This window comes from Lynx rufus, unplaced genomic scaffold (assembly GCF_022079265.1).
Source record: "Lynx rufus isolate CCGP_SWC_20201006 ecotype Redwood Valley unplaced genomic scaffold, mLynRuf1.p SCAF_4, whole genome shotgun sequence".
In the NCBI taxonomy this organism is placed as follows: domain Eukaryota; kingdom Metazoa; phylum Chordata; class Mammalia; order Carnivora; family Felidae; genus Lynx; species Lynx rufus.
The window spans coordinates 167,131,226-167,152,694 of NW_025814856.1; the positions used below are offsets into that span (position 1 = coordinate 167,131,226).

General features: G+C 56.6%; 1 protein-coding gene across 1 annotated transcript in view; it reads left to right on the forward strand.

Annotated features, from left to right (window-relative positions):
* DPP6 (dipeptidyl peptidase like 6) overlaps positions 1-21,469 on the forward strand; it is a 715,888-nt gene that overhangs the window by 681,847 nt on the left and 12,572 nt on the right. The window contains exons 17-20 of the mRNA XM_047097129.1: positions 981-1,028; positions 13,539-13,637; positions 18,321-18,390; positions 19,365-19,559. Coding sequence (XP_046953085.1) covers positions 981-1,028; positions 13,539-13,637; positions 18,321-18,390; positions 19,365-19,559 — 412 coding nt within the window. The remainder of the gene's footprint in view (positions 1-980; positions 1,029-13,538; positions 13,638-18,320; positions 18,391-19,364; positions 19,560-21,469) is intronic.

The window sequence follows — 21,469 nt, forward strand, 5'->3', positions numbered from 1 at the left end:
TTCTAGAGCTTACACTCTGGTGCAGTTGAACACGCGGACAGTGAGCAAATTCTGAAAATTTCTGTTATAAGGACCCAACTTTACAGAATGTGACAGTGACCTCTCTAAAGGGGAAGAAAACAGGGACAGGTAGGGGCTGGTGGCATGGTCATGAGAGGTGCTCTTTCCCTTTGGGTGGCTGGAGAAGGCATTTGAGCAGAGACTTCAACGAAGAAAAAAGCCATGCCAGCGTCTGGGGACAGAGAGAATGATACGCGTCCTTCAGAATCTGCAGAAGTCCGGCTGGCTGGAACAGAGTGGATTCACAGAGCGGGCAGAGAGGAGATCAGAAAGGTCGCCCACCTCACAGTCTACTTTCAAAATGATATAAAAATAATTTGGGAAGCCCTTGTGCTTTCTGGACTCTCTTCTTGTTGCTCACAAGAATAAGGCTGTTGACCATGGACTGAAGCCAAGGAAGTCTGTGCCTTCCCTCCCACCACGGGGCCCCGGGCTTCCTGGCAGCCTGGAGCTGGGAAGCCGCAAGCACGGTTCCGGGGGAGACGGACGCACAGGCGAAAGTCTACAACATAGCCCTGCTGCGGTCGCGAGTGTTTACCAGGTGTTCCAAGAGGCCAGCGGAGGGGATGGCTTCTCTCGCAGGAAGCCGTCCAGGATTGGCCGCTTGAGCCGTTCCCTCGAACTCCGCGCACGGCGTGTGATTTGTGTCGGTGCAAGGACCGTGGAGCAGGGAGGGGGTGAACCAAGTCAGGCTCTGTAAAATGATGTGAATGCGTTTCTGCAGCGGGAACATGGGGGGTTTTCATCGGGCCCCTCGTGATGAACGAGGGCCCAGAGGAAGACAGACAGCCTGCAGCACAGGGCCGGTCCGGGCCCGCACGTGTGCAAGCTGTAAGGAAGGCCGGGGTTCTCTCCTGCTCCGGCTACGCTAACAACCTTCTTTCTGTTTCTTGTCTGGCTCCCCCTCCCTACCTGCCCAGGTCCTGGAGTCCCCACGGTGACAGTGCACAACACAACGGATAAGAAAAGTAAGTGCCTTTTGCTCTTTTCTGGAACCTTCCCGTGCCGTGGCAGAGAGGAAGCTGAGCCTTGTGAGAGAGTCCAGCCCACGGAGTCCTGTCTGGAGAGCCAGAGACGGGGATGTCCTCGCAGTTCAGAGTGACCCCCACGACTGGCAGTATCGATCAAATGTCAGAGCCACCCAGACAGAAGGCGCCCCCGCCCCACGAATGCTGAGGCCCGGAGGCCACCGCAACCATGCAGGGCCCCCGCGTGGGGCGCTGAACAGGGCCCACGGCCCCCAGCTCCTCAGTCTGGCCCTCCCGACCCTCCCCTCCTCTTAGAACCTCCCACTGGGGGCCAAGGCTCCATGGGTGCTTTGAGACTCACCTGTCCTTGTGGCCGGGGGACACCCTCACAGCACGGAGGGGCTTCACGTGCATGCCGCTGCAGTGACGAAACTTTCCGGAGCCTCTTGAGGACGTCCCAGCACATTTTTGCTTGAGGGGACCCCGTGCAGGTTGACACGCACATGCAGAGGTCTGTCCCCTTCTTGGCCTTACTTCTTGACCTTCCTGTCCCCAAGGAACCCTACTGCCTCCTTCCCCCCAACTCCTCACTCCTTCCTACCAGGGCACCACCCGCCTCCGCTCTGTACCCCGCCCTCGAACAGCAAGTCAGACCTGAGGCCCCGATGGCGGGGTGACCCTGCACGTCCCTCGAGTGTCACGGCAGCAGGCCGTCAGTGACTCTGACTCCTGTCTCAGTGGTAGGGCTTCGAACGGCGCTGGCGAGGGGGAAAGTGTGGAAGAGGGGGTCTCCCGCCATCTGTTTAGACACTGGTTAAAAAGTGGTCAAAGTGTTCAAAAGTGGGTAAAACAGATTTATTTCAAGAGACAGCATTTAGAGAGTATTCCCAAATAATGACGGTATTCCACAAAGCTCATCAAATAATGACTAGAAATGCATAATTTAAAAAAAATCAGAAATAGATTTTTAAAATCACTTAAATGTAAAAAAAAAAAAAAGGCAAAAAGAGGGACATCAGATGGTTACAAAACCCACTCAAAACACTTGTGTGGCCCTCAAAGGGGAGAAGGGAGGGAGGGGGCTGCGTTGGCCTCCCTGTGTGCTGGGGGGGTGGGGGTTCAGGGCAAAGGGTGCCCGGCCCCAGGCCGCATCTCCAGCACGACTGGGGAACGTTTCTAGGAGCCTGTGAGGTTTGGGGGTCTGGCCACACGTCCAGTAGGGACAGGGTTTGACACAGGATTCCCTGGGCTGCACCCGCCTCCCCTGCCCGCCCCCAGGCTGCCCGCTCTTCCCGGCACAAGGGCTTGGAGAGTCCTGGGGAGCCTGGCCAGCGGGTCGGGCCAGGACCCCCACCCCAAGGCAGGTGTCTGTGGGATCGACAGACACGGCCCGCATGACAGCCCTCGAGTGTTCATGCCAGAATCTCCTTAGCTACGGATTTCACCAGAAAAGATGGAAGTATTTCACAAAGCCTCTGCTGGGGCATCCTTTTTTTCTGACAAAAACATGGATTGTTCCACTAAGAGGGTTTGTTAAAATACAAGAGGACATAATTTCCCGATATTTCATGAAGTTTTTCCCTTCTTAAAAATCTACACTCTGATGAAAACTGAATGAGGTGCGTGGCCAGCGGCTCCGCCCCAGTGTTGGTGTCTTGCTCTCAAGGCCACGCCGGGTCACAGAGGCCGTCACTCCTGGGGGATGGCTGGATACAGAGCACGTGGAACTATGCACTATTTTTTTGTTTATTTTTAATGTTTGTTTTTTGAGAAAAACAGAGCATGAGCAGGGGAGGGGCAGAGAGAGAGGGAGGCACAGAATCCGAAGCAGGCTCCAGGCTCCGAGCCGTCAGCACAGAGCCCGACGCGGGGCTGGAACTCACAGATTTCGAGATCATGACCCAAGCCAAAGTTGGACATTCAACCGACTGAGCCACCCAGGCGCCCCAAAGGCTTCTTTTAAAGTAGAAGAACCTCGCGTGTCAGCTAGGGTCTGGCGGTGTCACGGAACCCTAACACAGCAGTCGCTTCAACGGGACGGAACACGTTGCTGTCCGTGTGCATCCCCGTCTGCCACGCCAGCTCCACAGTCATCATGCCCTCCTGCCTGCCCCACCGCTTGTCCAGCTCGTCACTTCCGCCCTCGAGCGGCTTCGTGATGAAAAGTGGCCGGAGGGTGGAGAGAAGGCAAAGCACGACCGTCCCTGCAGGCTGGCTTCCTGCAAGGGCCACCCGCACGCCCGCGTTCCTGTTGCCGGTCACAGCTCAGTCCCGCGTCCCACTGGCTGTGGAGAACGCACAGAGGTGGCTTTTGTCCCGGCTCCTTGCACCTCAGAGAAAGTCGGGGTTTCATGGCCGAGCGCTAACAGCCGCTGGGAGTGCCACCACCCAGATCTTCATGTGGGAGTCTCCCGGGGCTCCCGTCCCAGCGCGGCGCACATGGGGCGCTGGATTCTGTCCCGGCTCTGGAGGCTGCGAGTCCAAGAGCGAGGTGTCAGCAGGCGACTTTGTTCGGAGGCTGCAAGGGAGAGTCTGGTCCAGGTCTCTGCCCGGATTCTGGTGACTTCTGGCAATTATGGGTGTTTCTTGGCTTGTGTGAGAGCCAGTCTGCCTCCTCACACGGCCTCCCTGTGTGCGTCCCTGTGTCCAAATGTCCCCCTTTTCCTAAGGACACCAGTCGTATTGGATCAGGGCCCCTGATGGCCTCAACTAAACTTGTTTCCTCTGCAAAAACCCTCATCCCAAATAAGATATGGGGGGGTTAGGACTTCAGCATCTTGGGGGACACAGTCCAGCACACGACACAGCAAAACAAAGGTTTGTATTTCGCTCACGCAAAGTTCAGATGGTATGATCCTTGTCACTCTTCTGGGAGGAACCTGGGCTTGCAAATTCCTTCCGCACCGTGGCCCATCATCGTCACCCCAGCTTCCAGCCACGTGGACGGGAAGAAAGAGAAGGGGAAGACGCTGCGGGTCAGGACATCAGACCTTGCACAGCCTGGCAGCGGTATGCGACATTTCCAGCGGCCAGAACCCCCTCACATGGGCCCGCCAAGGTGCAAGGGAAGCCCAGGAAGGAGGGAGAGAGGCCCGTGGTGCCTCCTGTCACCGTCACAGGACGAAGGAGCATGGGTCTAGGATGCCACTGGCAACCTTTGCCAGTCCTTGAGAGAAGTGACTGAGTGCAGAAATATTGGCCATTTTTGTATAGATCACTCTGCCTGCACAAGCTTGTCGGATACTTCCCTGAGCCAGCCCATGGAGTGCTCTCCAGAGGCCCCAGACTGTGACAGAGGTGCTCGTGCTGGAGGGGTCCCTATGAGGGGGCTGACCCCACACACACCAGGGAGGGTTCTCTGACTGTGGCCGTGAGCACCGCCTGGGGACGCAGGAACACAGGAGGAGAGCACAGAGCCAGCAGGGGAAGCTCCAGGGACAGATGGGTGGTTATGGGGGCGTGGGGCCAGGGACCCGCTCCTACCCGCGTGAGCCTCGAATCTTCTGAGGGCACAGAAGACAGAAGACGTAATAACAGACCTAAACAGAGAGGCACATGTTGGTCAGTGCCTGGCGTGAGCAGGGATGCGAATCCTGGGGTCTTTGTCAGACCCAGAGTCAAGGTCTGAGAGACCTCGATGAAGGGTAGAGATTTGTGGACTTTTCAAATTTGGTAGGGATTGGGATTTCGGTTGTTTTTGTGATTTTTCTTTAAAAAAAAAAAATGTCCTCGTTTTCCCAACTCTGCTGTAGGAATTCCCAGAGAAGAAGCGGGCTCCGTTTGGAGCTGTAGGCAGGACGAGGGCCGAGTGCTGGTTTGTTTGACTCCCTGGGCGTCAGGTGGCCGTGCATATGGGGCTCATCACGGAGAAGAAAGGAAAGCTGTTTCGTTCTGGAAATCCCAGATCTGGGAGTTAAAAAGGATGATAGGCAACAACTAATCGAACTTCTTCACTTCCAAGGCTGGAGGTCGGAGACCCCGACAGCTGCGGGCCACGGAGCTCCGGAAGGAGTGTTCCTCATGCCCCGTGTAGACGGCGGGTTGGTCCCACCCACTCAGCAGCCTCAGTGCTCATCCCTCGGGGCTCCCTTGGTCTGAGAGTCCCCCGTGTCCTCAGCAGACGCCAGACCCCACGGCCTCGGTAGTCTGATGTGACACATGATGCCCAAGGGCTGTGACGGTCACAGTACCGTCGCATAGCGCATGATGAGGCTCTTTTCCTTGCTTCTCATCAATAACCCGTGAGAAGGGTGGCCGGCTCCATTTCACAGATGACAAAACTGAGTCTCGGATCGCGGGAATCCCAACAGCTGATGCGTTATTTCTTCTGGAATTCTGACTGTTGAAGAGCAAATTATCTGAATTCTTCAAGGAGACAGTGGGAAGTGGGTTTAAAAAGAGAGAAAAGAAGGAAGAAAGGAAAGGGAGAGTAAAAACACCAGCAAGTCACAGTGAACCCTCTAGTCTGCTCCGCGTTCTTAAAGATGAGGTAAAATGGAAAAATGTTCCAATTTCTCGGCTCACTCAGTGAGAACATTGATGGCAAGCCTGTTGGGTGCCAGCCGCCAGCGTGGGGCCCAAGCAGATGACGTGACTTGAAAATAAGTACCAGAGCAGGAGACCCCATGCCTGGAACCCCCAGCTCCTCCTGCTCCGTCACAGAGGGTGGCACCGCAGACGGGCCTGGGTCCTCCTGGACAGAGAGAACCAGAAGCTGTAGGTGTGGTAGCATATCGGACCCCGCGCTTGGGGTCCCAGCCTCGGGTTTTGTCGGCGGGATGTGTGAGAGGCTCTTTTCTGTGTGTGTAACTTTCGATGTGTCCTCTGACAGAGCTTCTCGCCCCATCTCGTCCCCAGCCGCGTCACCGGCACAGAACAAAGCGCTCTCGGTGTTTGTGACACTGGGTGGGTCCCTCTCCGTTGAGGAGTCCATCTGGGGGGCCGGGCCCCTGCCTGGAGTGGGCGGTGGTCGAAGCTGCGGGTCCACGAGTGTGACCCCTGCTGGGCCGGGACTAGCCGACCGCCCTCACGTGCAGGTGCGCTCCAGGTGAGCTGAGTTCTTTCCTTCCAGGCGCGGCACAAGGTGAAGGGTGGGCAGGCGCCTCTCATCTGTAGTCGCAAACCCAGCCTGCGGTCCCGCATCCTCGATGCTGCCAAGCCCCACCCCACTCGGGCTCGTTATGAGTGATGCTGCGCCGGGAATATGTTCTGGAAACTTGACCTGGCCAGGGGCCCAGAGAGTAACCGTGGCGTCCACGTGACTAGGCCAGCACTTAGGAATCACTTGCTATGGGCCCGTTCTGTCCTCACTTGACAGTCTGCTATCACCCCCATTTTCCAGTTAAGAAAATCGAGGAAACACATGCGCACACATGCACGTACGGCTAGAAAGCGGTGGGTCCTCTTTCCAGCCTGGCCTTTGCCTCTGGCCCACCATCCATTGGCCTTGCTGTCAACGCAGCCTGAGGGGCTTCTGCAGATCTAGTGTTCTCCATCTGGCGCCCACAGTGAGCAGGCCAGGAGGCCCATGCTGGCCCCCTTTCCCCCCCCGGAGGAAGAGAAGGTGCTGCTTCTGGGCTGGAGCGGGCCGGGAAGTATTCTGTGGGCTGGAAGGACTGAGCCCTTAAACTTCACCTTCTGGTGCTGGCCACTGAGTGCCCCATCGTCGTGGCATTCACCATTTTCAGCATGATCGGGGGGCCATCTCATCCCGTGGCCAGCCCGCCCAAGGGCTTTGCACACGGTATCCTGCACGTGCCTCGTTATAGCAAATTACCGGATGGCTCCGCCTCGTCCAGGACCAGAACCATGGCTCACTGACCCCAAGCACATAGTCCTGACCACGGGGGCTCTCTCCCAGACCCCAGGACGCAGCAGCTGGAGACGGCTGTGCCGTCACGATAGTCTAAGCAATGTGCGGACAATTGTAGATTCTCTGATCACAGTTCCCAAAACCACCCCCGGCCCCGTCTGGCTCAGCGCCAAGCCCCTAGCGGTGTTTGAACCTCATGCTGGCTTTGGACACGGCAAGCAGAGCGACACAGCCACCTCGTGCGTCAGGAAGGCCGTTCCACCCGGCTGTGTGGAGGGAGACGGAGATGTGGGGGTCCGCGTGCCTGTGGCAGTGGCGGGAGGGCCAGCCGGCTCTCCGGAAGGCGGCTTCTGGACAGACTGTGGGAAGCCCGGGCTGCCAGCCTGTGCTCTTCGACCGTGACAGGCACGGAGGGTGGGGGCCGCAGGAAGGCCGCACGGCAGGTGGCGAGACGGGCCCTGCGAGGTCAGGGGTCTGGCTCTGGGCCGATCGCTGCATCCACTCCAGCCCTGCTCTGAAATTTGAAATTACTGTTTCAGAATTCTTTGTCCTTCCTCCTCCTCCCCCATGACCCCAGAGCCACCCTGGGAATATTTGACTTCTTTCCCTTTAGAAAATCTTATCTACGAGCAGAGCCTGCAGGGTGTTCACAGATGTGACTCTGAATTATTTAAAAGCTGTTTCCTTAAGAACGTAATTATGCCTGGGACCAAAGTATACTCATTTGATGCCTGGGTATTCAAACAACTTAGGTACTGGGATAGAAAAACCAACAAAACACAGTTAATGCGAGGCTGGTTGTAACGTAAGTAGGAGAGGGAGTACCACTCAGCTGTGTGGATGCCCTGTCGGCAATCGCAGCACCGTCCCAGTCGGCTCCCTGGCCAGCGGGAGGAAGTGCAGGGGGCGGTGGAGGTGGGCATAGTGTGTGTTCGCAGGCAGCACCCCACAGCGTGTTCTTTACATTGTTTTTTTGTTTGTTTGTTTACCTATTTTTGAGAGTGAGAGACAGCACAAGCGGGGGAGGGACAGAAAGAGGGGAGACAGAGAATCCCAAGCAGGCTCCACACTGTCAACACAAAGCCCGACACGGGGTTCCAACTCACAAACCGTGAGATTACGATCTGAGCCGCAGTCAAGAGTCGGACGCCTAACCGACTGAGCCACCCAGGCGCCCGCACAGCATGTTCTTGAGTGCGTGCTGGCAAACCCCAGGTGACCTGGCTGCCCAGGCCCACTGCCTTACCAACACTCACGGACAGGATTCTCTTCTTCCTCACGTGGGTCTTTATCAAGATGCAAAAGCAACTCCCCCTGCAGCGGACATCAAGACAGTCCTTTTCTGAGATCGTACGAGACTCGAGCTGCCTGGTAGCCTGGCCTTGCCCACATGGTCCTCGCTGTCTGGGAGCCACCCTGGCCCCTCTGCATCTTTTCCTGAGTAACCGCCCACAGACCACATCCTCTGTGGCCCGCCGGTCAGAGGGGAGACGGACGTCAGAGAGACCAGGAGCCCCGAGCCTGGAATGACCCATTCTGTCAAACCCTCGTTGTCTGTGTATCCGGAAAGTCTTCTAGATCCCCAGGACTCCACACACAGGCAGCCTTCGTGGGGGATGGAGTGATCAGATTTACAGATGGGTCATTTTAGACCAAAATACGGCACGTTCGGTGAGCGAGCGTGCGTGTGGTCGACAGAACGGCACACAGCGAGCCTCCCAGCCCTACCTCGGCGTCCTCCCTCTCTCCCTCCTAGGTCGCTGCCACCCCACCCACCGCTGCACCCAGAACTACGTGGCAGTGTAGTGCATTGTGGGGAGGGGGCCACGTCAGCCCAGGCAACACACAGCCCTTCCTGATTAATCCCATTCACCTGCCTGGCCAGATGTCAGCGGTTGTGCCAAAGATCAGTTCATTCACAGGGACTCTGCCTTCAAGTTCCTTAAAATCCTGAAGACAAACCTAGAGCAAAAAGGAGCAACTGTTACCCGACTATGTGACAGTGACTCTAACGACCGGACATTCAGCGTTCAGAGAAAGGAGATCTCCGGGAGCACAGGGGCGCCCGTGCTGGCGTGGCGTCAGCCTGCACTGGTCCGAGCCGCACGGCCCTGGGGCGGCCGACCAGGGGCAGGTGCACACGAGGAAGCCGTCGGCAGTGTGCCAGGACAGGCCTGGGCGGTGAGAGGCACAGGAAACCCATGCAGGGCGACGAGACCACGCAGCAGGGCGAAGCAGACGCCTACTCTCCGTGCACGTGCTCTCCTGCGCTCCACCTCCTACAGAAATGCCAGGAGGGGAGCGGGCTGTTCTCATCGTCATCAGGTCAGTCGCCTGTTGGCTTCTGTTAGATTCTGGTCACATTTCCCCAAATTCAGCCAAGCGGTGATGCCCCCACTGCTTCCCTGAACCAACAGAGTCCGCGAACCGCCCACGGGCCATGCCCCATCCGCCCGCCGGGGCACGGGCAGGGAGGCAGCCCCCATGAGCAGGCATTTGCTTCTGCGGTCTCACTGTGTCCAGATCTGATAATAGCTAATTCCACCAAATATTAGAGGGGGCTCACATTTAATTAAGGAGTGGCCATTTGTATGCTCCAGACTGGAGGTCCCCATGGCCCTGAAGTCAAAAGAAGAGTCCTCCGGGAACATGCCAATCTTCTCTTATTTCCTCTGCTGAGCTCCTGCCTTCTTTGAATGCAATTATGGGAACAAATAAAATGGCTTAACTCAACTCCCCTGTGGGCCAACCAGCTCTCTGCTGATAAAACCAGTTGTGTGGGCAATCATTAAATGAGAAATCTAATATTTAACTAAATTTAATAGTCTGTTGCTTTGGTGCCTCTGTGAAGGGTGGGATTTCAATACAGAGGGCGAGCTATTCAAACGCAGTCTGTCGAGTCAGTGCTCGATGAGAACGTTGCGCGCTCCCACTCGAAGCCGGCACTCCGGGGTCCAGGCACAGACGGGCTGTTCCGGAGGCGAGCCTGTGTTCTCGCTAGCTCCAGGCAAGCTGAGCTCGGTGGGCAGCAAAACGACTCTGCAAACCTAAGCACGAAATTTCTCCTTCAGGATCAGCATCGGAGATTGCTGAGTGATGCCAGAAAGACGGAATTCAAACGCGTGCCCACGGACGGAGGAGCGTGCCGTGATAAACTGAGAGGCTCCGTTCGGTCCTCTCGCGTTTCGAACTCTGGTGGTCCAGTTGGCCTTGCCACCAACAAACTTCCCCAGCTGAGGCTGTCGCCTGCACCCCGGAAGCAAACGCGTGCTGCTGCCTCTCGGTGGCAGTGAGCCGCCTTTGTTCTTGTTGGTGAAGACGGTCTACTCATGTGCCTGCTAATTCCCCTCGTCCAGCTTGGCCCACCTTTGCGCACCCCTAGTCCCTTACCTGTCTCCGCCTGGGCTCATCTTGTGGGCACACAGGGAGGGAAAGATGGCAGTTTCCCTGAAGATTGAGGCTTCCAGAAGATCTGTGCACTGGCTCTTGCACTGAGTGCAGGGTCTGGGGCAGCGTCCATGAATTGCATCCTGGTCCCGGCATTAACTCAGTGTTAACCTGCGTCCGCCGGGACTCCATCACGTACCATACGCTTTCCCGTCAGTGCAACGGAAGCGTGCTCTGGTTTCACCGTGGGTCGTTTCATGCGGGGAACAATGGTGGAGAGGCTTCGATTGTGTCAACTCTCACCACTCGACAGGCCTGAAACCCTGGGAACCCCTGAAAGCCCCCAGGCTTCTGAAGCACCCAGGAGGACCTCCCAGTCCCTCCCAGCTTCTTCTGCAGCAGAGACCCTCTTGCGGCCATGGAAAGGGGCCATGTGGGAACAGGGAGAAAGCCTGGGGAGAAACCCAGACTTGGCTCCTGTGGGGATGCGCCATTTCCGGGGTATGAACTGGATTTCCCCGTCTACTCAGGTGACTGGAAACTCATGCGTTTCGTCCCTGGGATGGGCCCAAACACTGATGCCTGGGGAGTTGGAGGGTGGGAAAGAGTCTGACAGATGACCACAACTCTTACCCTTGGTGTGAAGAGGGGTACCTGAGATGGACTTCTGCTTGACGAGGTGATGTTTGACCTGACGGAGGAGGAGCCAGCAAAGAAAGTTCCTTCAGAGGGAACAGCAAGTGCAAAGGTTCTGTGGCAGCAAAGAACTTGAAAAATGCTACTTTTCTCCTTATCCTGCAGAACTACCTTCTAGACTTCCCGCCCTATCGTTGTGACTAGGATACGGATAAGAAATAGTTAATATCTCACAAACCAATTTCTCTCCACTGAGTGCCTGCAACACTCCTAAAAGGAGGAGGGCATTTAGACTCAGCAAAACCTGAGTGCTGCATCGGCTCTCTGAGGAGTCCGGGCTGTGGACATGGGGTGGGCAGCGGGGCCACCTGCCACCCTGGGGCTGCGCTCCTTCCCTAACTTGCGTGCATGGCCAGAAGATAGAGCGTGCCGTCTCTCAGCCACATCTCCGGGTCTCCGAGTTGAGGCCAAGTGTCCTTGGACCTCCCTGTACGTCCCTCGCATACACAGGTGTCCCGACTTGCTGTCTACGAAGGACCCCGTGTCTTGGCTGCCATGTGGTGTTCAGAATCTTTCACAATCTTGGTCCAACTTAAGAGGTTTTTACCTTTAACTCTACCTGTTTGAAAATTTAGTTTTACCACTTCCCCCCTCACCTTTCCATCAAAGCTGAAATTTTCTTTCCTTTTTTTTTAAATTAATGCTTATTTATTTTTGAGAGGGAGAGAGACAGAGTGTGAGTGGTAGAGGGGAAGAGAGAGAGGGAGACACAGAATCGGAAGCAGGCTCCAGGCTCTGAGCTGTCAGCACGGAGCCCGACACGAGGCTCGAACTCACGAACCATGAGATCATGACCTGAGCCGAAGTCGGACGCTTAACCGACTGAGCCACCCAGGCGCCCCATCAAAGCTGAATTTTCAAATATGTGTCCAGCAACTGGAACTGTCCCTTTCCACTGGCCGCTGAGGGCATTTGCCATTTCTGTTCCCAAAGAATCCCCCAGATCCCTGAGCACCACTGGTAGCCTTGTGCTGTTCACAGATAACACTGCTCAGTGCTGGAGACGCCTGGTTCTGGGCGATATTTGGCCTCCAGGTGCCTTCGTGCTAAAGGTGTCACTTAGGGTGTCTGTTGTTCTTAAAAGGAGTTTCTGTGGGGACAGTTCACCGTTCCTTGTAGCATTGCATGTCGTGTGAATTTACTCTTTAAAATATTCATGAATGTTTCAAAGGTGGAGTTCCTTGCAGACAAAATTTCCTTTCATAATGAGCCACAAGGTGTCCCCACGTATAGGCTCAAAGGAAGGAGGAAGGAGGAAGTCAAATCCGGTGGTTTTATTACAGAGCAGATGGTGGAGTAGGAGGAAGGAGGAGATTCGTGAAGTGGGCTGTTGAGAGCATCCTTGCACCTGGACAAATACCACTGGGTGCACGTGCATGTAAGGAGCCAGCATAGGACTGACCCCTCTCTCTCTAATTTGGAGGGGAAAGGGCCAGTCTCGCTGCACTGTATCACTGCCAGCTAATATGATCATCCAAATTAAGGTGTGCCAAGCCAGACCACATTATGAGTAGGCTGAGGGATCTGAATCCACTTTTCCTGTAAAATTTTAATAAAGAGCATACTCCAGCCTCTCCTCTCTTTTCTTTCCTTGGTTATTTGTTGCAGACTTTGAGTCTGGAGTTCTGTCTTGTCCAGCAAGAGAGCAGACGCAGAATTGAATACGAGAGAGGCTAATGTCCGGGAGGGACAAGAGCCCCAAGTAAGGGTCCTTGCTCCATATTTATTAGGATCAGAAGGCTTACAAATGTGATGGACGTGCAGAAAGAAACAATAAAACAGTGAACGTTAACTTGTGTGTGAGAGAAAGGGGGTTTCAAAGGTATGCAGTGTTAGGGGTTAGGGTCAATACAAATCAAAATGCTGACGCTGAGCAGACGGCCATTTACTGCAGGCATCAGTCACCGTGTCTGTTTATCTGAACTTTTCTAGGGACTAAGTCAGAGAGAGCATGCTACCTCGGGGTTAACAAGGCATTTTTCTTGCTAGTTAGCTCCGGACCTCTTTGCCCTGCTGTGGGGCTTTCCACTTCTACCTGTTCTCAGACGCTTTCGTCCTGTGGAAGTGGCTTTCTGCTCGACCCCTTGTTCTACGCTGGGGGCGCTTTCGCCCTGTGGCAGCTTTCTGCCCTAAGCCTTGTTAACCCAGGCTTAGGGTAGGTTAGGCTTAGGTTGGGTTTTGGTGCAAGCTCAGGGAATTCTTAAATTTATTCCCCACCGTTATTGTGGCCACTATATTCGGAAACTCATCTGTCCTAACAGGTGTGTGATGTTGGTTTTCCAAAACCAGCAGTGTTGGGATAAAACATACCCAGACCTATGCGTGTGAGTGAGAAATGCCTTGCGGAAAGACGATTTATAGGGGGCGGAGGAGTTGCCTAATACGGGGGAGGACTCTTCCGTCTACCCAAGCTCCTGACTTGAGACTGGGCACTCCACCTTGTGCTGTATCTTGAGCAAGTTATCTAATGTCTCGGTTTCCTAGTCTGTGCAAAAGAAATAGTAATCATCACCTCCAGGCCCAGTGTAGGGATTAGTGGCCTGATGCACATGACAACACTTGGCTTCCATAAACGACTGCTGAGTCTGACTGTGTCATTTTCTTCTCTCGCTTAGAAATTTATGACCTAGAAACAAACGAACACGTAAAGAAGGCCGTACATGACCGACAGATGCCGAAAGTGGAATACAGGAAGATCGAGGTTGACGATTACAGTAAGTACTGCATTGTCTCCCATTTTTTTAAGTTTATTATTTATTTTGAAAGAGAGCATGCGCACAAGCAGGGGAGGGGCAGAGGGAGGGAGAGAGAGAATCCCAAGCAGGCTCTGCACCTTCAGCACAGAGCCCAGCGTGGGACTCAATCCCACGAACCATTTGATCATGACCTAAGACAAAATCAAGAGTCGTTCACTCAACTGACTGAGCCACCCAGGCGCCCCTGTATTGTCCTCTTTACAAGGAAAGCAAACATCGACTCTGAAACAGCCCAACCATCCGCAGTAGGTTACTGTGCATCTGAGGCTCCCCCCTGCACCACACTTGCTGGGCTTCATGGCTAGAAATGCATTCCAGCCAGCAAGGAAGAGATTCAGGCGGGGCTCATGGGGGGAAAGCATCCTGCACCAAGCTATTGTGCTGAGAACCAAGATGCTTCTCTGGCAATTTAAAAAAAAAAAAAAAAAGCCTCTCCTCAAGAGGCTGACAATTTAAATAAGGTCCCAGGCTGGAATTCTCTCCTTTGGGGGGGACATGTCATGACACCATCCAGAGAAAACGTCCTCCGTGTGGGGATTCCTTTCCTGTTCCATTTGGTATTTTTCTGCTTCATCGTCTAACCTGTCAGTGCTGATCATGGGCCGAGGGGGTATCCTCAGAATGGGGGAAATAATGTAATGGAGGACTGATGTGTTGTAACAACCCAAGAAGCACCCAGAACTCTGCCTTTTCTGTTTCCTTCTTGGTCCTGAACTGTCCATTCGTGCATCCAGTAGGCTTTTATGAGCTCCAACGCTGTGCTGGAACCCACCAGGCACTGTAGCCCCAGAGCACTGGTTGCACTCATAGCTCCAGGGGGGGACGCGGGGTCCCCATAGGTTCAATCCTCCTCTCTTCGGATGGCTCCCTAGTCAACCCAGCCAGCCCCTGGCATCCTAACTGCCCACCAGATGTTTACCTTTGGAAACCCCACATGCAAAATGCCCCAGATACGTCTGTCTTTCCCCCTGAGCTCTATCCCCCTCCAGACTTGCCTACTCTGGGAGATGGCACCCTTCTCTTAAACGATTTAGATTTCCCCCTTGAAGGTATCACGGAGTCCTTCATTCAGGTCCATCTACCCATCACCTCTGAGGTTGGTAAATGGGTCTCCTCTCTTGAGAAAACTCGACTGATTGATGGTAACTGTCAGAGCTCTTGGTTGAAGAGGAGTCGAAGGTCACCAGTGGTCAATGGGACAGTATTGAGATTGATTAGTGATGTCCAGACCATCACTGGAAGCTCTTTCTCTACCCGGTCCCTTACAGGGGGACAATGGCTCATCACCTAGGCCAGTGGACCCGGAGCATTATTAAGTACCCCCTTGTTGGCGAAGACACAGCTACCTAACAGACTGATCTCCTGTGGTCAGGAGCCGAGGCTCTCCCCCATGAAACAAGATCAACCTGACCCAAACAGTACACGTGGTCGAGCTGCATCCTTTAGAGCAGAGAGCAAATGGCCCACGAGCTCAGAACAGAGATGAGAGTGGGCTGGGATCACGGGAAGGTTCCCAGGAAGGTGGGGCTTGGACGGGATCCTTGGAGCGGGCTTTAGGTTGGCACACAGGAGAGCGTGCGGTCCAGGGCGGGGAGCAGCCCGAGCCGGCGCTCACTGTGGGGCAAGTCAGGAGGCCGACCCGGACTCCCAGCCCGTGGGAGAGCCCCGGCGGTCAGTGGGCACAGAGGGACCCCTGACTTGGAAGCAGCTTCCGTCCATGCAGAGGCCATGTGCCACAACATCCCAATCCTATTCTTTCCCTGTGGGATCACATGACGTTAGAACTTTTCTATACATAGCTAGAGATGCATGTAAGGTTACATATTCATCTCTGAGAGTCAAGAAATATGGTGTACTTCAAATCTCTGCCCCCCAGCCCTGGGTCCAGAGGCTTCCCTTATAAAACACCTCAAAGGTGATCCCTCTGATGAAGGAGACGGTGAAGGAAATAAATAAGGAAGGGTCTAGAGATGGGAGAAGAAACAAATAGGAAAAGCACAAACGGGGGCTGTGGCGATTTGCCCTGGCCAAGAAATGTGGTTAGGGCCGCGGGGGTCCCTTCCCACAGGCCCGGGGGTCATTCCCACCGTCTCCCTGCCAGTTGGTTTTCCCCTGGGTGCCCATGAGATGCACTCAGATGCCACAGGACACACTCAGCCCTGGAACCACGGACAGCGTTGGGTGCCCAGGGAGCCGGAAGCCCAGCAGGCCGAGCTCAGGCCTGCTTATTCATGAGAGGGAGAGAAGCAATAAATTAAAAAGACGTAGACGCGGAGAGACTAGGACACAGATGCCTCCATCAGGGCTCAGGGGAAATCGTAGAGCTAAAAAGAAGGGAGCAGAAAGGGCCCGGGTCCAGGCGGCGTATGAGGACCCACAAGAGCCACGGGAACCCCAGCTCTGATGGCGAGCGTAAGAACCAGCGAGATGCCGGCGGGAAGAACACGGCGAGCCTGTAACACAGCAGCTCTTGTCGGGCTGCCGTTGGGACATCAAGCAACCCTGCGCCTCGCGGGCGACAGTGGACGCCTCTCCTGAAGTGGGGCGTGTGCCCTGAGAGTGTCGCGAGCTCCTGGTGGATTCAGCCGAGTAACCAACCAGTAACCGCTTGTTTGTCGCAAATCCCGCCCCCGTCCCTGTCGGAGCGTGTTCTAGAAAGAGAGCCACTCTGGACAGTTTGGCGTATTCTGCAACAGAGATTCTTGTCAGTGGCCCCTCCTGTTCCCAAGAAGTAGGTCAAGGGAAAATGTGGCCTGCCCACACGGATGGCATCCTTGACTCGTTCCGTTTTTCACGCCGGCCCTGGAGTCCAGTTACTTGGACACTGAAACTCATGAGAACCCTTAAGTAAACAGCAGAGTTTTGTCATTTCCTTCCTCGAGGAAGATCCAAAGGGCAAGAAGATAAGATGATTTTAACAGATGCTGGATGGAGGGAGGGAGGAGTGGGAGGACGGATGAGTAAGTGCACCGGCCATCTCCAGGTTTGCTCCGACCCCCTCTCCCTTCTGTGTCTATATCTGAAGACCCCGAGACGGGCTCCGTAACGTGCAGGGCCCAGTGCGGCGTGAGGACGTGGGGCTGTGTGTCCACGGCTCACGACGACAGCCACGCACAGGGCCCTGGCACGTGCCACACTCTGTGAAGCCGTCCCGGTGGCCCTCCGTGGCCAGACTTCCACCTCCTGCCCCAACCCCCGTCCCCGTCAGCAAGTTTTCCAGAACACTCCCTCGCGTTTCCCCACACCCGTTGCCTCCTACCACAGCCTCTGAGGCCACACCGTGCTCCTTTACATGTTTGCTTCTCTGCTGGGCCCAGCGCCCTCCTTCTTCAAGCCTGTCCGCATGCTGCTGCCACAGTAGTTCTGTCCGCTGGTGGGTGGACACCATCCCCTCCAAAAATGCAGAGAAAAGACCTTCGGAAACAATCAATTCCCCCACCCTTGCCACTTGAGATTTCTCTCCAGCGTGAAGTTTCCGTGGCAGATAGGAACGCAGGTGCTGGAAAAGCAGGTGTGTGCAGGGACCTAAATGCATTAGGTGCAGGGCACCTAAATGTCACCCCTTTGGGGCCCCCCAAAGATCTGAAAAATGTGACCCTACCGACATGTCTCATTTCGTTATGTTTTGTTTTTTTCACCTAATGGCACCAGAGGTGAAGGCTTTCCCGAGGGAAGCGATCCGTCTTCGGGAAGGGCTCCCTGCGCTGTATGCAGCCTGTCGTGGCCAAGGTCGGCCTGCGGGCTTATCGTTGGCCCAGAGCAGCCCAGACCATGTTTTATGGATATTGCAATGATAAAGTCCGACGCCTTTTGGCCGGTCCCTGGGCCATTGATCTAATTTGCAAGCCATTAACATTCAGCCAGAATCAGTAATGAGGCCCTGGTCACAGCAGGCTGCTAAGCCGAACCCCGCCCCCGCCCCCCCCCCCCCCCCCCCCGAGCCTGGGATGTATCCGTAGTAATTGTACTGAAAAAGCTACTAATTCCAATGTAATCGCTAATCTGGGTCATAGTTAACATCAATAAACAATTTCTAACGTGGGCAGGAAGGCTTGTTTTGGGGGTTGCAGAAGAAAGTGGGAAGGCAACCCTCCCCCCTCCCACGCTGGGTCCCTCACTGCCCAGGACAAGATCCGAAGGGGGTCGCGCAGCTGTCCTCCATCCCCCGCCTCTGCAGGGATCCCTCGGCTCTCGGCCTGTCCCTCTGGGCTGCCCCCCCCCCGGCCTCACCGCTGGCCCCCTGGGCTCATCTTGTCCCTGTCCCCATGGCTCCCCCGTATCTGTCCCCACTTAACTGACGAACGTCACCCTTGGGGGTTCGTTTCTCGCAGCCTAGAATTCGGCTCTTAACAAGTGCTTATGGCGTTTTGGTCTTTTCTGGTTTTCAGCTCGCTCTGTTTGCGAGGTTGAATTTAAGCTTCGGATGGAGAGACTCAGCCTCAAGATGGTTGTGGGTGATTTGCCCAAGGTCACTCAGCAGGCCGGAGGCACGGAGAGAAAACTCAGGGCCAGCCCCGGGGAGGCCGGGTGGGGACCCACCATGTCCCCTCCAGGGGGCCTTTCTGGCACCGGGGCCAAGGCTCTTTTCTTCCCTGTCTGTGCTGTCCCTAACGTGCGGCCCTGTGCTCTGTTCCTGCCTAGACCTGCCCGTTCAGATCCTCAAGCCCGCGACCTTCACCGACACGGTGCACTACCCCTTGCTCCTGGTGGTGTGAGTATTGTTGCCTCTTTCTTTCTCGTGGTCCTTGCCAGGGGGGGGCTCAGTAACACCCCGGAAAACAACCACCGCTCCCGTAGGAGGCGGCGAGCTCGAGAAAGGAGGTTGCAACCTGCAAACTGAAGGCAGGCTGGCCGCCAGCAGGTGGCAGGCCACACTCACAAGTCGGGGAGCCGCCTGGTAGAGGAAGGGGGGCTCGAGCCCCGAGCCCCGAGCCCCAATCCACTCCTGCTCGGGGACCAGGCCCAGAGACGGACAGCAAAGCTGGTCCCGCAGGCAGGCAGCACGTCACGGGACAGAGGCCTTCTGAGCACCGCCCCCCCCCCCCGGGCACAGGTCCCCCAAGAAGTGAGGGGACAGGGGGCGGGCACGGCCGACCCGCTGGCTTCCCCAGCTGGCACCAGGGTGGCACGGCCTGAGCAGCAAGCTGCCTTGAACGCCGCTGCTCTGCCAACAAGGACTTAGTTCAGACGTTTTGTTTGTGCGTGAATGAGCCCTCTGGCGGGGTCTGGAGAACAGAGAGCCGCTGTCGCCACCGCTGAGGGGGCCCTGACCGGGGACAGCACGTTCTCACGGGCACCTCAGATGCTGCCCAGCTGCCCTGAGGCTTAGACAGGGGCTGGCCTGTGCCCCCCGGGGGGTGAGGCACACGCCACCACACGGAAGCACTGTCCCCACCCCCCCCCACCCCCGGCTTCCTTCAAGGCAGGGGCACCAGGGCAACGCTGACAAGGCTCCGGCACACACCTCATACGTACACACGCCCCTGCATACACACTCCTCAGAGGAGTGTAGGGGAGGAGAGGGGGGAGCCCAGGGGAGGGGGACGCGCAGGGGGAGGGGAGAGGAGTGCGGAGCGCAGGGGACGGGGGAGCCCAGGAGCAGGGAGGGGAAGGGAGGGGGGAGCGCAGGGGAGGGGGAGGAGCGCCGGGCCACAGCGCATGCGCGAGGCAGGGCCTGTGTTGCAGGGACGGCACCCCCGGGGGCCAGAGCGTGGCCGAGCGGTTCCAGGTGAGCTGGGAGACGGTGATGGTGAGCAACCACGGGGCCGTGGTGCTCAAGTGCGACGGCCGCGGCAGCGGCTTCCAGGGGACCAAGCTCCTGCACGAGGTGGGGCGGCGGCTGGGCGCCCTGGAGGAGAAGGACCAGACGGAGGCCGTGCGGTGAGGCCCCGGGGCGGCGGGGTGCGCGGAGACCATTCGGAGGGCAGGGGAGGACAGGGGAGGGCAGGGGAGGTGGGTGGTAGGTGCGGGGGAGAACAGGACCCAGGAGCGTCTCCCCTCCTCGCTCTAAGGACAGTGGGAAGGGCCCGATCACAGCGACCGCGTGCGCTGCTGTCCCGGGAAGGACTCAGGGGCCTGTGCGTCAGTCCTGCTGAGGCTGGCTCCCACGCAGGAGGGTGGATGGGAGGGCCGTGGACTTGGGCGGCACCACGCTCCTCCCCGTGGAGGGTCCAGGGCGCAGGCTGACAGGCTTTCACCGGGGGTGCCATCCCATCCCCCACACACCTCCCGGCCTCGTGCTCCGCCGTCTGGGCAGTTCACTTTCCAGACTCTTCCAGACGGATCTCGGATCTCTCTCGGCTCTGAGAAGGCTGGTGGCCCGTGGTGGGCGGGCAGTCGGATCACTTTTGAGTGACTGGAACGTGAGTGATGAGTGAGTGGTGCCCCCTGCTAGGGGCGGGTGAGGACGCCCCCTGGCCCAGGACGCGATGTGTCCAAGGCCCTATAAGTGCCCCGTGGAAAATGCAGAGAGGGGGAAGCTTCTGAGGTCGCCTCCAGGATGTTTTTGCCAGGGAGCAGGCACACCATGGCCACCGAGCTTTAAAAATAAAGAGCCATTAGGGGCCCCCGGGGGCCCAGTGGGGTCGGACTTCAGCTCGGGTCATGATCTCACAGTTCATGGGTTCGAGCTACGCGTCGGGCTCTGTGCTGACAGCTCGGAGCCTGGAGCCTGCTTCGGCATCTGCGTCTTCTCTCTGCCCCTCCTCTGCTCGTGCTCTGTCCCTCAAAAATAAACAGTAAAAAAAAAAAAAAAAAAAAAAAAAAAAAAAAAATTAAATTAAAAAAAATAAGGAACTGTATTGGCTCTGAAATCTAGAGTGATGGTGGCCTCGGGACGGATGGACACACAGACCCGGCCATGCCACTCAAAGCCCGGCTCTCCCCGTCCCCCTGCTCAGCTGGCCGGGAGGGCATCACCTGGAGTGACTCTCCTCGTGCCCACAGCATGGCTACCAGGAGCACCTCATTCCGGGCCTCTCTGTTCGCCTCCAAGAGGTTGGGGAGCGAGCCACCTCCAGAAACTTCCAGAAAGGAAGGGAGGAGCCTCCGCAGAAGCCCCCAGCCAACCTCTCCTTACGTGCCCCTGCCTGGTCCAGAACCCGTCACCGGCGAGAGAGAGGTGTGGGCCGTCACCCTGAGACCTAAAGGGTCCCCCCATCGCTGCCGGCGGGGGAAGGAGGGCGGGCAGCCACGTGGGTTCTGTGCGGGAGGGGCGGGGCAGTGGGGGCGGGGCCAGCCAGCAGGTGTCCACCGAGGGAGGCCCCTCCGGAAAAGGGAAGGGGCCCTCTCGGATGGTAGCAGGGCTTCTGGCTCCAGGGGCCCGGAAGGAAGGACGCAGGGTCCTTCAGGCGCACCCGCGGCCCGCACCCCTGCAGGCGCCTGGCCGTGTCTAGCCTCTCCCCTCTGAGCACAGGGACCAGAGAGCAAAAAAGGCTGTTTCACACTCCAGGCGTTTTCAAAAGTAAGGAATTGATCCGGCCATCTGTTCAAAAACCAAGGCAGAACCCGTTCCGAGAAGACAGCATGTCAACCGACAGACCACGCTTCCCAGCACCAGAATACACGAACTGATGACAACCTTACAGCCACCTTAAGACACGCAGGAAGCCGAGGCCCAGGGTTCGCCCGCGCCAGGGAGAACTCTGCAAGCTCTGTGTGCGGTCCGGGTCTGGATTTTCATTTCAGAGAACAATCACCCCGTGGTATCAGAAGTCTGAAAGACCCTGAGGCTGGCCCACCCCTTCTGTGGTTCTCCCGTCTTCGTCCACCTCGTGTCGTGTCCTGGAGCC